General features: G+C 49.9%; 2 protein-coding genes and 1 long non-coding RNA gene across 3 annotated transcripts; 2 read left to right on the forward strand and 1 right to left on the reverse strand.

Moving 5' to 3' along the window:
- Nucleotides 1–5,092: 5,092 nt before the first annotated feature.
- LOC127344291 (uncharacterized) lies at nt 5,093–8,071 on the forward strand. Its single transcript, XM_051370521.2, has 2 exons — nt 5,093–6,412; nt 7,837–8,071. The coding sequence occupies exons 1-2, from the start codon at nt 5,203–5,205 to the stop codon at nt 7,848–7,850; spliced, it is 1,224 nt and encodes a 407-aa protein (XP_051226481.1). The 5' UTR covers nt 5,093–5,202; the 3' UTR covers nt 7,851–8,071.
- A 1,214-nt stretch (nt 8,072–9,285) lies between these two features.
- LOC127344290 (uncharacterized) lies at nt 9,286–11,970 on the forward strand. The gene is made up of 2 exons (XR_011756091.1): nt 9,286–10,482; nt 11,723–11,970. It is a non-coding gene; the product is annotated as an uncharacterized lncRNA (long non-coding RNA).
- Nucleotides 11,971–12,139: 169 nt separating this feature from the next.
- LOC127344289 (G-type lectin S-receptor-like serine/threonine-protein kinase At5g35370) lies at nt 12,140–15,288 on the reverse strand. The gene has a single exon (XM_051370519.2). The coding sequence runs from the start codon at nt 15,160–15,162 to the stop codon at nt 12,349–12,351; it is 2,814 nt and encodes a 937-aa protein (XP_051226479.1). The 5' UTR covers nt 15,163–15,288; the 3' UTR covers nt 12,140–12,348.
- Nucleotides 15,289–17,242: the final 1,954 nt, after the last annotated feature.

The following is a 17,242-nucleotide window of genomic DNA, read 5'->3' on the forward strand; positions in this document are numbered from 1 at the left end:
CGATTATATCTGTACCACAGAAATTTGGATCTGAGTTCACAATTCGGTACCTGAAGAATCTCCTTGTAGACCCTGTTGATGCCTATGTTTCGTGCATCACCAGCAAGAGGCCATGGAAAGTTAGGATGGAGATGGGAGCTAGGTCAAACAATGCAAGCTTGACTGCGGATGGGACAATATTGTGAGGATGTTCAACCTACATGAGGAGGACATTGTCCTTTTCGGCTTCCATGAAAAATATGGAGAGTTGCATCTTCTGGTTCACATCCTGCTCCTAGATGGTGATTACTAATTCATGAATCTGTTTGCTAGAGTACTAATTATGCTAGTTTGATGCACATGGATTTCAGTAGAATTTTGAAGTAATAATGCACTTATAGATATATGTATATATATCTATGTGTGTATGATTTTCCCCTACTATATATGCATGGCCCTATGGATGGCTACTTCAGCTAATATGTATATATTTATGGCTGTTGAATCATGATTGTTGTACTGCTCTTAAATTAAATTATTTTCAAACAGAGAAAATATTCCAAGCGGATTATGCCTCTCAATTCAACAAATTAATATTGCAGGCGGTCTCGAGTAATAGCCATCTCAGGACATCATCATGGTTGAGATGGTCTGTGATAGCAGTCGTTTGAGGGTTCCAACTTCTTACAATCGGTTTGGAAATCAAACCGCCTCAGGTCCTATGGATGTGAGAGACGTTTGTTATTACTGGCCATCAGAGGTGCTATTCTTTGAGCCGGAACGAGAACCGTCTCAGGATGGCACACTACTAGAGACCAAGGTTTTGAGCCGGATAGCATAACCGTCCGAGGCCGAAGGGCCAAAACCGGCTATAAGTAGCAGGTCGGTACTAGTGAAGAGTTTCACCATTCATCAATCCATTGTTTCACATTGACTTTGATGTGTGCTCCCCTCATAGTAACGCAATCATAAATAGAAACTTTGCTGATTTTTCCAGAAGAAGGAAGTTTTACCAGGAAAACCCCATCAACTGCCTTTCTTGTCTTCCACTCCCACTTCTAAGGGTAGGTCCTTCCAAGACATGTCTCCAGCAATTCTGAGTCAACATAAAAAAAACAGGCCCCTATTGAGCAACAATAGCAATCACCTTCCCTTTTTCTTCATTTCCAATATCCTTTGCATGATCTGCCACAAAACAAGCAAGACCAGGACCTCCAAAGCCAACGAGAGAGGCAATTAGTTTTTTCTGTTTGAGCCAAGTGCACTTATTAGAGATATGACCCTTTCCACAGTTTACACAAGCCAACTCCTCCTTGCAATCCTTGGTGACATGTCCCTTCTTTCCACATTTGTTACAGACAACATCGTCCTTATCATGATCTCACCCTCTATTGATTGCACCACACTCTGCCCATCAGATTGCATGAGCTTACAGTAACAGTAATCTTTGGAGGTAGACTACCAGAAGAAACAAATATAACAAGACATTGCTATTGATTGAGGTAAGCTTTCAAATAGTTATATGATGCACATTAGCCTTTTTTTTTTGCATTTCCAGTTCTTCAGTCCAGTGTGGTTACTGAGATTTCCACAGGTTACATATGTGTTGGTGTCAGAAATTGACCTGCATATATGTGAGTTGGCGACCCAGAAAACAAGGCAACTTATAGTAGATGGAATAATATTTCTGTTGTCAGTTTTTTATGATATTTTTGTTGTTAATAATCGGGTGCCGCAATTTTTAGTTGTATATATGTGATTTTCTTCGATGTTCTGATTCTCTTTTGTTTTTGTGTACAATATATAGTTGGGTCATGTTGGACTATACGAGCGAGAGCGAGAGACTAATAAGATAATATAAGACCAGTTGATTTCTATACCTAATTGATGCATTTGTTACTTGTTAACCAGCGTTTACATTTAAACTGTATAATTTCCTTCATCAACTGAACTATGAAATGCATGGATATATTCAGCATTGCTGAGTTCTGTTTTTGAATCAATTAGAATCTGTTCTAATTTCGAAGTCAATCACCTTGGCCAGGATAGCTGGGACTTGCGGCGATTACTGTACCAGCTGGAATGCATCATGAGCTTATTTTGCCAAAAAAAAAAAAACACACACACACACACACACAAACACACACTTGTAATAAGCCTTATAAGGGCTTTGTGTTGCATAGGTAATTCCTTGGCATAGGTAGGGATTTTAGTAAAGCCATTTTACCTATAATAGGATTCTAGTACAGAGTACAAATTTATCCAAACATGCCCTACGTTGGAATAGAACAACTGAAAAATGGTAGCAGTCCAAACGATAGCAGCAACCTGGAACATCTGTAGGCTTCATGTGAGAGAAAAAAATGTGACATCAGCTGTCATCTGAATCCTGAAGTAATAGCTATGACAGATAGCAATACAACCAAATTGCAGCAAACAAACGCCATCTAATTAACGGGACCAATCTACTGTAGAAACTGAGCAGAGCATATAGACACGGAATCGCAAGCTAAACCACATCATGACTACAAAATCCAAATTCTGCAAGTCCATCAACAGAGTTTTATGCACATACAGTAAGAGCATCTCCAGTCGCGTCCTCCAAAGCGTCCCCCAAACCGCGCCGGATTGAGCGGACGTGTTTTGTTCGTGCCGCCTTTGGGGGACGTCGCTCCCCAGCCGCGTCCCCCAAACGCCTCCCCCAAACATTTAAAATACTTTTTTTTGGATTTTTTAACTAATACATAATTTGGAACGTGGTTTACACGAAAACACAGTTTGGAACGTGGTTTTCCACAAACTAATACATAGTTTGAACCGTCGTGGACACAAATATAAAATTTTGCAAAGAAACTAAACCTAACTAGACCGTGCATCGAAGGTTTCCTGTGTTCGCTGCTAAGAAAGAACACTCGAGGGCACACCCAATCACCTAAACTGGAAAATCCAGCGGGAGGATGGTGCCCTTGTTGGTTCTACCGATGAGGCGAACAGGCAGAAACCTCCGTGCACGTGTTCGCTGCGAAGAAAGAACACTCAGTCGTCCTCCTCGTCGGTGCTGTTGCCGTGGTAGTCCCGGCGGCACCGCGTCTCGTCGAAGACCTTGACGCTCATGTCCCTGTCGCCGAAGTAGGAGAACAGGAGGATGAAGCCAGCTTGGAAGCTGTGGTGCCGCGCGAACTTCTCCCAGCCGATGTTGAGGTACATCTTGCCGCGCGCGTCGTAGATCACGTCGACGATCCACCGGTAGTAGCTGCACGCAGCCTCCCGCAGATGCATCGTGCGCGGGCGATCATCACCGGCGACGTAGTCGGCGAAGGAGTCCGGCAGCCTTTGGATGCCGCACGGGTCGCCCTTGAGGACGAGGATGAACTCGAACCGCACGTCCGGCTCCACGTCCATCTCCGACGATGATGAAGCCGGCGGCGTGGAAGGCGACGGCGAGCGTTCAGCTCTGCCGCGGCCACGACCACGACCACGACCACAGTCGCGAGGTCGGCCTCCGCCTCTACCGGACATAGCGTCGAGTCTTGTTGAGATGGTGGCGGCTAGGGTTTGGGAGAGAGGCGCTAGGATTTGTGTGTGAGAGGGACGATGAGAGGCGGCCCTTTTATAGGCCGGAGGGAGGCGGGGAGCGGTGGCACGCATTAACGCCGGCACGCAGAGCTAGGCGCGACGGGACGCGTCGTCGCGCCGTCGCGAACCGCACTGCCGTCGCTGCGTCGCTGCGGGAACTGCACCGCCAATAACTTTCGTCGCGAGGTAGGCGACGGTTAGGTTAAAAATTTATTGTGCCGCTGACGAGTCGGCCCCGCCACTCCCCGTCTCGCTTTTCGTTGTGTCCGGCGTCCCCGGTGCGTCCCCTGTGGGACGGGGATGGGCTCGGGGCGCCGGACACCGTATGGGGGCGCGCCGGACAAAAATGGACTTTGGGGGACGCGGCTGGAACGGTTTTTTTGTCCGGCGCGCCCCAAATCCCTTTGGGGGACGCGACTGGAGATGCTCTAAACACAGAAGACGTTTTGAGAAAGAGAAGTTTTTTTTTTTTCGGGGATTCTCGAGAAGAAAAATTTACACAAACGACAAAATTAACATGTAAGAATATCCTTTGGGTATTAGTCGCCGTAGGAGAGAAACCCTCATTCTTCTTCTACTATGATGTGATGAAAATTGTCTCAAACCATACTAAGAGCATCTCTAACAGTAACCGTAACCGAAAAAGTAGGAACCGAAAAAGTCGAATTCAGTCTCACAAAAACATTTGTTAGGATGATTTTACCACTCGCGCGGAACTGACCGTGAAACACGAACTGAAAAAACAAAATTAAATTCTCGCGGAAGAATTCATCGATGAACACATATATAGATGATAGTTTGATGCTCCGATTAAGCAACAAACTTTACATAATATCTACTAAAAACTTAAATTAACTACTAGCCCTAACCGTGCGACCTAATTTCGACCAAAATGAGGCCCCGATGGCCTCTGCGCGCGGCGGTGCCGGTGGTGGCGGAGGAAGGCGTCGAGCTCCTACTCGGAGTCAAGCTCGACACGCGGCAGACTCGCTCCTCCCGGCGCGCTGCCTCGTACTCTCTGACTTGCTGGACGGCGTCGGCCTCCTCCTAGCGCCAGCGAGCTCGTGCCTCTGCCTCCGTGATGGCCGCCACGTGCGCGATGACATCGTCCTCCTCGTCAAAGTCGTGGACGTAGTCGCCCGCGGAGAACGTCAGCTCCCGCGCCGACGTCGCGTCGTCCTCCTCCTCGAAGCTGTAGTAGATGGGCGGGCGAGGGGGTGGCTCGACCCGCCGGAGGAGGACCCCTCGCCTTCGATGTTTACGTACTTCACGAGCTTGCCTGGGATGGAGCGAGGCAGCGGAGCGGGTGGCAGCAGCGGAGGGGAGTAGGGTTTGGAAACCGAACTCCCCTCCGCGGCCTATTTTAATACGGGCGATAATTACGTTTCTCAGTCCCCGAGCTGAGTTTACGGACTAGACTAGGAGTTCAGGCTGTTCTAGATCATTTTTTGCCCAAACCCGTAAACTCGCCGAAAAAATACATCGATTTAACTCAGGACTCGAAAATTAACGCCTGCAGTACAAATATCACATCCGAAATAGGAAGAGAAACCCTAGTCTGACGCTCTCACTCCCCACTCTCCAGTCCCAGCTCCTCCTCACTCCCGGTTCCCCAACCCAGTAGAGGGCCCACGACCGAGGGCCGCAATGGCCGGCTGCAGCAGCACCCGCCGCCGCTGCCGGCCCTCCTCGCCGTCGTCGGCACGGACGCATCCGCTGGAAGACGACGACCTGCTCCACGAGATCTTCCTCCGCCTCCCCCCGCAGCCGCCCCACCGCCTGCGCGCATCCCTCGTGTCCAAGCGCTGGCGGCGCCTCGCCACCGACCCCAAGTTCCTCCGTCGACTCTGCATCCACCACCGGAAGCCCCCTCTCCTCGGCGGCTTCTCGTATCAAGCCGGAGAACTCTCCTTCAGATCCACTCTTGACCCGCCCTACCGCATCCCTCCCGAGCGCTTCTCGCTGCAACCCAGCGGGCGCTTCTCCCTGCAACCCCGCGGCCGCCAGATATGGGTGTGCCTCGACTGCCGCCACGGACGCCTACTCTTCGACGACCGGAGCCAGAGTCGGGTCATTGTGTGGGACCCTGTCACTGACAACCTCCGCGTCGTACCCTATCCGCAGCAGTTTCACGACCACGGGATTACGCAAATCCACACTGGGACGGTGCTCTGCGCCGCCGGAGACCAGGGCCACGTGCATGGCGCCTGCCACTCGAGCCCTTTCAAAGTGGTCGCGCTGAGCTGCTGCGAACATGCTGATGAAGCCACCGCCAAAGTCGCCTTCGCAAGTGTTTACTCCTCCGAGACTGGCATATGGAGCCATCTCATCTCAACAACGCTTCCTGGCACTAGTATTTTTTTCTTGAGTGGGCGCAGCACGTTTATTGGCAACACCCTTTACTGTCTGCTTATAATGAGCCCTATAGACAACACCTGCATCCTTGAGTTTGATTTGGATGCACAAAGGCTAGATGTGATCAAGAGGCCTCCTGGTGCTCCTCGCCAGGACAATGTTCTGATCATCCAGGCAGAGGATGGCGGTCTTGGCTTCGCTGCTTTGATCACCCCCATCTATCACCCCTGCTTGCAAATGTGGGACAGGCAGGTCGATTCTCGTGGAGTTGCCACATGGGTGTTGCGGAAGACTCTTGAACTGCACAAGATTCTTGGATTGGAGTCTTGGATTGGCATGCACAAAGCATTTATAATGCACTATTTGCAAGATGTTCAGGCAATCTTTTTGCGGGTGGAGTCATCTGTCTACATGCTTCAGCTTGAATCAATGCAATCTAAGGAACTTTTCAAAAGCAACAATATGTCCCGCTATCATCCTTTCGCAAGCTTCTATGCTGAAGGTAACTTTTGGAATGACATTACCAAAATTCTATATCCATGTTGTTGTCCCTGTTACTGTTAGCGACTTGAGCATTAGCTCTCTACAGAACTCCATGCTAGTTTACTATTGTTCTTCTATGCTGATACAGTACATATCGAAGGGCTTTTTTTTTCGAAGGGCGCTGATACAGTACATATCTCAGCCACCTATATAACAGGAGGACATCGATAACAAAGAAACTACAAAGTACTTAGACTCAGGTTTTTGTGTCAAAATGGGAACTAAATTGCCACACTTGGGGAAATGAATGTAGCAAGACATTGTTACTGAATTTGGGGAGCTTTCCAATAGTTATATGTGGCTGGAGACTCAGCTGACTATATGCCTTATAATGAATCCACTTTTTTACACATTTCCAGTTTTTAGACCAGTGAGGTTAATGAGATTTCCACATGCTTATGCATGTTTTGGTCTTAGAAATTGGCCAGCGTAGATCTGAGTTTCTAAGGCAGGAAACAATGCATCTTACAGTAGATGAAATAATATATCTTCTGTTAATTTTGTTCGACATTTTTGTTGTTGGCCGGGCGCCCCAATTTTTTATTTTATATGTTCGATTGATGTTCTGAATTTTTTGCCCCTGTACTTGTGTACATAATGGGGAATTTTCAGCAAGTAATACATACTTTTGTCCTTACCTAAGTAATTTTATGGTACATTGGTAGTGTCTATGTAGGCTATGTTACTGGTCTTATAGCATGGTCTAAGTTCTAAATTGACCGCAGACACACTGAAACTTAGGTTTGAAACCATCTGAGGGAAGCCACGCCATAGGCTAAATATCATGGTCAAATTGGCCTTTTCAGGATTTGGCACCGGCGGCACACACCATGAGATCATTGTCATTCTAAATTTTGTGGAATTGTAGCAAGTGGCTGCTTGGTGCTATCTTTGGCCAAGCAATAAACATTGTTGTGTGAAGAACGAAATTCAGTTATCTGTCGTTGCATGTAGGGATGATATATTTAATATTTTATTTTTTACAATGTGGGTCCTGCTTTTGAAGTGGCATTCACCACATTGGAGGGAGATATCAAATTTGGCACGTGTGAAAAATTGTGATGACTTAATAAATTTGGTGTTTTATACTAGTACCGTGCTGCTTTTATATATCGAAGTTGTAACTTGACTAGCACATTGCAACTTAAAATTAGCTACGTGTTTGCTGTAAAGAATCTGATGCTAAGATTGTTTTGTATTTCTGGTAGATCGTGTGTTAATATTTAGGTTCTTCTTTCGTGGTCAGTTCTCATTCTGTAATTATATTATATTTTAGCCAGTAATGCTGAAATGATATGTCTTCAAAATATCTTCAATGTTTTGCAAGTCTGAAGTTAACACTCTCGATGTAACTGATGAGATGGTTTTGCCCTTTGCACACAGGTATCTTGGAGTAGTTTGAAGCAGAGGTAGCTTACTGGTATACTGCAGTATGGAATGCCGACTCTTGTGGAGTGACTATGGCCATGTACTGTAGTTGTCAACTTACTTGAGCTGTAGAACCTATAATGCTGTGGTGTTATTTTCAGCTATCCTATATGTAATCGTCAACTGAAGTATGAACTGGTTGCTTGGATCTGTTCGGCAGTGTTGAGTATTAGTTTTTCTAGTTGAATTAGCATCTGTCCCAGTTTGACGCCCAAGTATGGTTTGAGCTTTGTTCATATTGGAACATGTTCATTTTGCAGTTATGTAGAGCGAAGACACACCGTTTCTATTATTGCATCAGGCTGCCATGGTTGGCAATAAGCCCTTTGGCAAACATCAGCCGGCTTGGTTTTTTCTAGCCATTCTCTGTGCAGCCTGCTGGTGAGCCATGGCGGCCACCAGCTGAGATCCTCGACTCTACCGTCATAAAGGTCAAGTTCTTACCTTGACCAGGATAGTTGGGACTTGTGGTGTTTACTGTACAAGTTGGATTGTATCATTAGCTTATAATATACTGCAAAAACCACTCGTAAGACTTTCTTGTCAGTGTAAACAGGAGCTTTTTACTATACAAGTTGGATTGTATCATTAGCTTATAAATCCTGAAGATAGCTAAGGATTTTAACTAAGCTATCTACCTATCATGATCGGAACCTGGAGTTATCCGAACAAACCATACGTTGGGGTAGAACAGCAAGAAAAAGCTCCTGTTTACACCGGCAAGAAATGAATTGGCTACATCTAGTGTTTGCTCTGACATGAACTGAAGTTTTTTTTTTTTTCTTTGGCGAATGGGAATTAGAGCTGGGTGAGACACAACACAGGAAACTCCTAGCCATCTGAGCCAACAGTAGAATTAGAAATGCGAGAGTGTGTTCTTGAAATTATGATGAAGACACCAACATTACAGGCAAGTTCCAGGTCCAATGTCTTAAGGAGACTAGTTGACTTGAGATGCCTTGTAAACATTTTAAGGTATCGCAATCCAAACGGTAGACGCAAGCTGGAACATTTTGTAGGCTTCATGGAAGAGAAAACAATGTGCCACCAGCATTCATCTGAACCCACAAGTAACAGCTATGTCAGATAGGGATCCAACCAAATTGCGGCAACAAATGTCTTATCAGATCAATCGGTAATCCCAGACTTACGGACAAACTGGGTTACGGAAACCTTATCAATCGAACAAATCCACGGTAGGAACTGAACTGGCAAACTGCCTGTATGACAGCCTGAAGCAAAATCTCAATTCTACAAGTGCATCTGCAACATTATCCCGACATAGAGATTTTTCTTTTTTTGAGATTGGGCAGAGAGAAATTTTCATTTATCGAATTTCAGTAAAATCCAAGTTAAAAAATCCAAATGACCATTCCCCAGTGCAGTGCGTAAAGAGAGAGAAACTCCAAATCCTGTCCCCAGTTCCCTTTCCAATAGCCAGCGACGACATGAGCCGCCGCCGCCGACCCTCGTTGCCGTCGCCGGAACTGGCGCATCCGCTGGGCGACGACGACCTCCTCCACGACCTCCTCCTCCGCCTCCCCCCGCAGCCGCCCTACCTAGTACCTCCTGCGCGCCTCCCTCGTCTCCAAGCGCTGGCGACGACTCGGCACCGACCGTCGCTTCCGGATCCACCACCGGAAGCCTCCCCTTCTCGGCGTCTTCTCATGTAGCAGAGGCTACATTTCGTTCAGATCCACTCTGGACCCGCCCTACCGCATTCCGCCCGAGCGCTTCTCCTGGCCATTCCACCGCTGGTTGGGATGGACGTGCCTCGACTACCGACACGGACGCGTGCTATTCGACGACTGGAGCCAGAGTCGGTTCGTCGTGTGGAACCCCATCATCACTCACGACTTCCACATTGTGTTTGATACGCCGCGATTCCACGGCCCTGGCGAAGTGGTCATCCACCGTGGGGCGGTGCTCTGCGCTGACAGCGACCAAGGCCACGCGCATGGCGCATGCCACTCCAGCCCTTTCAAAGTGGTCGTGCTGGGCATCTACGAGCACTATGACGATGCCAATGGCGAAGAAGAAGCCACGGCATTCGCAAGTGTTTACTCTTCGGAAACCTGCACCTGGTGTGATCTCCTCTGGACAGCGCTTCCGCACAGGGGTATTTGTGTTTCTGAATCCAGCACACTTGTCGGTAACACCCTATATACTGGATGAGTACCAATGACATACTTGAGTTTGACCTGGACACGGAGAAGCTAGCTATGATCAAGAGGCCTCCTTGTGTTGGTTACAGTTCTCGGATCATCCAGGCAGTGGATGGTGGTGTTGGCTTCGCTGCTTTGTCGTGCGCCCCTTACCACCAGCCCAACTTCCAAATCTGGGAGAGGAAAACCGATCCCTATGGTGTTGCCGCATGGGTGTTGTGGAATTCTGTTCAACTGCAGAAGATTCTTGGATTGGGATTTAGGATAGACAGGGAGATTTCATATATAGTGGGCTATGCCGAGAATGTTCGTGCAATTGTTTTGCGGGTGCACTCATCTGTCTATATGGTCTAGCTTGGTTCAATGCAGTCTCAGAAACTTATCGAAGACCATCTGTGTACCGACGTTCGTCCTTTCACAAGTTTTTATACTGAAGGTAACTGCTTGCTCATCTTAACATTGAAGGACTCCCGAATCTAGTTCTTTTTTTTATACATGGTTGCTGGAATAACTTTATTGTACTTCTGAAGTGTTCACTATCATCTTGACATTTCCTTATAGCTGTGTTTTCTTTTATGTTATCATTGAACTGTGGTGTCTTATGAAACCACCTTGGTAGTGTACTATTATTCAGCTCCACACAGTTAAGCACACACATTTTCCGCACGAGCCACAGACAAGGTGGAAATTCGCAACAAACAAACTGCAAAGTAGAGTTGCACTGGAGACCATGATAAATGAGCAATTTAGTCGACACATTTAGGGGATTAATACAGTTCTATTCGTCAGTTGGTACTTGTCTCTGAGACAATTTTTAGCACTGCTGATCTCGCAATTAATCGTAAACATATAATACCTATCGTTCCTTAAAATTAGTAGTACTATTCTGTTTTTTTATATATTGTTCAAGAGTTGTCTTACAAGAAACGACAGCTTATAGGAGATGGAGTAACATTTCTGCAATTTGGCCATTCTTATGGTGTTTCTGTTGTTAGCTGGGTGCTGCTTTTTTATTTCTTCAATTATCTCTGATGTTCTGATTGTGTTATTCTCTACAATGTAGAGTCTACATGTATTCACTACTGTAGGGCTATATCGAACTATGTAAGGGTTAAACTAGTAGAGTAATATAGTATGATACCGTTCCTTTATGTACTAGCTGATGACACATCACAGAACAAAGATTTACATATAAATACAGACCAGCAATATTGAATTTCGTATTAACATGAATTTCGTGGTTGCCGAGGCCTATGGATATAAAACCATGATGCCTACAGATACAAGAAAAGTTCGTTGTTGTTCTCTTCCTGATCCTGTACGTGTACATTATCCTATGGTACTGATATTATAGCATGACTGCATGAGCTGCCTCAAAGTTTGAAGTAGACAACAGACACTCTGAAAAGCTATGTTAAAGGATCTGGTGTTTCAAACTGGCAACTTGATTGGCACATTGAAGCTTAAAACTAGCTAGTACATGTTTTGATCTGTTGTTCCATTAATCATTTTTTTTATTTCAGGTTATTAATGTGTTCATATTGATCTCCCTCTTGGCGCTTTTTTATCACTCTCTGATTTTATTTTACCTAGTAGTGTTGAAATGATCTGGCGAAAAGTTCCCTTGTTGTGAAATTAATACCTTTGAATGAACGGATGTACGGATTTGTGCACAGGTATCTGTTGCAGTTCGAAGCAGAAGTAGCTAAGCATTGGATGATGTCCCTGGAATGCGACTCAGTGTCGATTACGACCATGGCTAGCCGTTCGAAGTAGCTAATCAATGGGGATGATGTCCCTGGGATGCACTCTTGTGTAAATTACAACTATGACTACATCTATTGACTATTGTCTTGCAGAAAGCATCTACTTCCATATAGCTAATACTAGTATGTAATTGTCAACTGAACTCTAAGATTAGTTTGCCAGTGTTGACCTTCTTAATCGATCAAAATCTACCTCCAGTTTGAATTATTGCTGACGTCAAATTTTGGTTGCCCTCTAACATATTTTACCGAGTGTGTTGCCAATGCTGTGCCATGCCGGGTTGCATGCGTCCGTGTTCCACACCACACCTATTTTCAAATGCCAAACAATATAGGTAGATTGAAGAATTTTGTGCTGTACAATTTTCCGGCAGAAGAAGATGAAGAACACATGCACATGAGATGGAACGGAGATTTGTATCTGTATGCTATATTCACAACATTTTCGACAAAAAGAAGACACCCTTTTTGATTTACACCCAAAATTTGCATTCCCCATTACACTGACAGGCTCAGCAGCGTCTGTCGACCGTTATCTATCTGGCAGCCGAGAGCTGCTGCGCCGACACGCATGATTGCTGCGACAAGCTGATGCTGGCGCCGTCGCCGGTCGTGAGGTGGGAGGCCTTCCACTTGCCGCCGCCGATGCCTCGGCCGTACATCCTGAGGTAGGCCAGCTGCTCTGGTCTGGGCTCGCGCACCTCCATGCTGCCGTCGAGCATGGCGGCCACAGCCGTCATTGGCGGACGCAGCGACGCGTCCTCGTGGAGGCAGCAGAGCGCCACCCGCACCACCCTCGCCACCTCCGCCGCGTTCGCTCTCCCCTCCAGCCTCGGGTCCACCAGCTCCCCGTACCGCCGACCCCCTTCCTCGTGCACCTCAAGGGCCACTGCCGGGAAGTAGCTGCCGCCGCGGCCGTCCGACGAGGTGCTGCCAGAGACGGAGGCGACGCTGCCGGTGGCGGTGTCCTCCTCGTCTTGGTGCACCAGCTTTGAGTTCTTGGTACCGCGCAGGATCTCGAGCAGCACCATGCCGAAGCTGTAGACGTCGGCCTTGTCAGAGACGGGCGCGTCGGTGAGCCACTCCGGCGCCAGGTAGCCCCTGGTGCCCCGCATCGTCGTGAACAGCCCCGACTGCTCCGGGCTCAGCAGCTTCGCCAGCCCGAAGTCGGCGATCTTCACGCCGCCGCGGTCGTCCAGCAGTATGTTCTCCGGCTTCACGTCGCAGTGCAGGATCTTCCGATCGCAGCCGGCGTGCAGGTACGCCAGCCCACGAGCCGCGCCCACGCACACCCCCACCCGCTCCGGCCATTCCAACAGCGTCTTCTTCTTGCTGGCAGACGCGCCGGCGTCGCCACCGCCGAAGCGGGAAAGGAAGAGGGACTGGTCCAGAGAGCCGCGGGACATGTACTCGTACACGAGCATCAGCTGCCGGGACTGGTCGGCGCAGAAGCCCCGCAGCTTCACCAGGTTCACGTGGTGGACGTTGCCGATCACGGCGATCTCCGTCAGGAACTCGCGGCGCCCCTGCGTGCCCAGGTTGTTCATCCGCTTCACGGCCACCGTTGTCCGGTCGGGGAGCTCGCCGCGGTACACGGACCCGAACCCGCCGGAGCCGATCTGCGACCTGAACCCGCTGGTCGCCGTTTCCAAGTCGGCGAACGTGAAGCGGGCAGGCAGCCCGGGGATGAGCACCGCGTCGTCGTCGTCGTCGTCATGATGGTCCTCGTTGTCGTCCCCATTCTCCGACGGGACGTTGGACGACGCCCTAGACGACGACAACGACATCATCTGAATCATGAACCAGCTGCGGCCATGCCCGCTGTGCTTCGTCTTCCTCTTATTCTTTTTGCCACCGCCGTCAGGGCGGTTCTTGAGCCACCGCGCGGCCAGCACGTAGAGCAGGAAGGTGATTACCACCGCCGCTATGGTGGGTAGCACGATGCCGAACGCGATCGTTATGGGGCTCAGCGTGGACGAGCCACTGCCGTGGCTGCGCGACGGCAGCGGGAGCGTCTTGACGAAGCCAGCCTCGTCGGTGTTTGCGCTGGCGCGGAAGACGGAGCCGATCTGATCGTGCAGGAGGTAGCACGATTTGGAGGAGTTCTTGTAGAGGAAGCCGAGGCAGGAGCAGTTGGCGGAGCACAGGTCGCGGCACGCCGGGAGCGCGTCGCCGGCTGTCGCGGCAACCGCGAAATTGCTGCCGGAGTAGCCGATCCCGTGACCAAAACTCATGTAGGCGTAGGCCGCTTCTGTTGCTGCCGAAGACGACGACGCGTTGCAGTTCTGTGCCGGGACGGGGAGCGTGGAGCCATCGGCCGGCGAGCATCCGCCCGAGTTGCGCGTGCTGAAGTCGTCGGGGCACGTACAGGAGGAAGTGTTGTTTCCGAGCGTGCAGAGGCCGAGGGAGCCGCACTGCAGCGGTAGGTCGCAGTCGCTCGCCGGAGCATTCCAGACGGCGGGGAGCGTGGCCCGCCCCGCCGTGGGTGAGTAGGCCATGCTCAGCGCGCGCAGGCGGCCAGAGGGATCCACCTTGAGGAACTTGTTAGAGGTGGAGGGACCGGTGAAGAGGAGCGTGAAGACGGTGTCGATGGCGTTGTCGGCGAGGAGGTAGATACCGGAGGCGTTGACCTTCATGGAGTGGACGGCCTTGTTGGATTGCTTCACGGAGGCGGCGTCGGAGGAGAGCGCCCAGTACGTGACGAAACTATCATGGGACTCAGAGGTTTGCCACTGGAGGAGCGCGTCGTTGGTGGTGAGAATGAGGCGGTAGGCGCCGGGGGAGAGGTTGCTGTCGGAGACGGTGGCGGTGAGTGGCACGCCGACGGGGAGCGTCTGGCCCTGGAGCAGGGTGTCCGTTGGGGCGTCGAAGGAGGACCAGAGCGTGGCGTTGGTGGCGTCGAGGAGGGCAAGCTGACCGGTGTCGAGGAGGCGGAGCGCGGCGACGGGAGCGGCGAGGTCGGCGGGAGTTGACCAGGACGGCGGGCCTGATTGGTCAGCCGGGTCGGAGATGGCGAGGCCAGAGGCGGTGAGGGAGAGGACGGTGGTGGAGACGGAGGGGGCGGTCCAGACGGGGATGCGGGAGGCATCGTGGAGGACGGAGAAGACGAAGCGGGACTGGTGGGCGTCGGAAGAGTCGGTGTCGTCGGCACTGTAGACGGCAGCGGAGAAAGTGGCGTTGGGGGAGCGGAGGAAGACGCCGTTGGTGTCGGTGGCTTCGAAGTAGGTGAGGTCGTAGGGAGGGTACAGGTACTCCACCGGCACCGTGCGCGCCGCCGCCTTCCAGTTCGACCCGCCATGGCCGAGGACGAGGAGCAAGCTGGTGCACAGGAGGAGAAGAGGGGACGCCATTGATAAAGCTGGCGCCGCCGCCTTGTTTGGAGTAGCTAGCAGGAGTTCACCGCAGCCGCGTCGCCGGCTGCGTAGGAAGGAGGAAGAAGCAGCGGCATGGCCACCACGATGGAGATGGAGAGAGTCGTTGACCCTGGAGTGACAGGAGCCCCCCGTTCAATGGACAACGAATTTAATAGGGAAAAAATGAGTGTGTAATGCATTTTTATATTCGAAGGAAGAACGATTGGTCCTGCTTTGCTCATTTGTTATATTCGACAGAGAGGAAGAAGATGTACGAACTGAAAATTGCATGTTTCTTTTTACAACATCTCAAATGAGAGAATTTTTCTTCCGTATGACGTAACTCATGTGCTACATTATCTGCTTCCCTGTTAACATGTTCATAGGTGTGCGATGGTACCATTAGTCAGTTGTCTTTGGATTAATTATTGATCCCATCCTCATGGGCGGACGCCTGTATCATCTAACTTAACTTTGAGTCTCTTAACTTGTGGAGCCAATCACATGGGGACCGACGTGTTAGGCACTCCAGGGTCAGTTTGGTTAATAACCAAGTTGTTTCCGCACGCGCCAAGAAGAATTCGACCCGTTTGACTCGCATGCCCGTACCGTTTTTCTGCACTGCACGAGTTTTAAAGCAGCCTAAATGTTGATCCACTATACACTCTTGATTCAAGCGTTGTTGCGTGTGTAGGCTTTAGCGAGCGCAACATACCCTCTACTTTGCACGCGTTGGAAAGTGCAGGAGATGGGACGTTCCACGTTAACTTCCCACTCCACTCCTCTCATCGCCCAAAAACCTCTCTTACCTCCTCTGCACCTCTGCCTAGCATGGCCGGCATTCCTCCATCGCGGGCATGGGTGACACAAAGGCGACTCCAACTGCAGCCTCATCAGAGGTCGAGACCTCGAATGCAGCCGCGGGGAAGGCGTCGGTGTTCGTTGGGCCAACCCTTGCCGAGCTGGCGCCACCCCCATCCCTGCCGCGATCGCTTTTGTCCACGACTCTGGGAGCTTCAGAGCACGATCCAGGGTCATCATCGGCAGCTACGACACCGGATTTATCCGCTGTAAGTCCTCGATCTTATGTGGTTAGGGTTTTTAGGGAGGATAGCTGCAGAAAATTTTGCCTCTCCGGCGTCCGTACGACCTTCTAATTGCTTGGTTCCATCTATATATAGTTGATCCATGGTAGAATCGCACGGATATGGTTTGATTTGAGTCGAATTCGACTTTCCCCAATTTGGGATCCTACTTTTTATGCATGTTACGCCGTTGCCTGCCCTAGTTTGGGATTTGTAATTTCTTCAGCCTTACCATGTCCTTGTCAAGCAAAGCATGATATGCAAGATCTAGCCATTGCAAAGCTTCGCCAAGTTGTGCAATCGCGTCATCATGCACCACATTGCAAAGCTCGGCAACGCCATGGACATGAACTGCATTCGTTCTTTTGAGTGTGCTCTCACTTGTTTGTCCATCTATTGACAAGGTCTTCAAGTTGGAGTGCGACGCGGTGGGAAGGGGTTGCCATCCTCCACTCGGGTACTAGGACAAGTTGTTTCTCAATCGCTGGACTAAGGCGATCAAGCCAGTGGTGCCGGGAAGGGTCGAGGTTGTTGCACAGCCACCGCCAGCGGTAGGGAAAAGGCTGAAGCTCGGCCACTTTCCTAGGATCCTCATCCCCCACCGTTGCTACGTCCAGCTGGACGTGAACGGCTTGCACATACTCGTCGTTCCAGGACGGCTTGAGGGAGTGGTTCAAAATCCCTCTGTCGCGCAGCGTGGCCATCCCATCCTGTAGCTGGTGTGACGAGTGGGTACATGTCGGATATCACGGCGCGCAAGTGGTACTGAGGAGGAACTGGCCGGCGTTCATCTACAAGTAGTACCTGGATCGCGACGATGTGTTGGAGTTCAAGATCAAGCCATTCGGCTTGAAGATGAACATCTACAAGTGCAAATGCTCCTGCGCCAAGACCTACGTCCGCCGTGACCACGGCTAGCCCGTAGCCTCCTTGTTTATGTGTCCATATGTGTTTGTGTATCTATGTCCGCCCTAGTAGTAAGCGTGAGATAA

The sequence above is a fragment of the Lolium perenne genome, chromosome 3, assembly GCF_019359855.2.
Source record: "Lolium perenne isolate Kyuss_39 chromosome 3, Kyuss_2.0, whole genome shotgun sequence".
Taxonomy (NCBI): domain Eukaryota; kingdom Viridiplantae; phylum Streptophyta; class Magnoliopsida; order Poales; family Poaceae; genus Lolium; species Lolium perenne.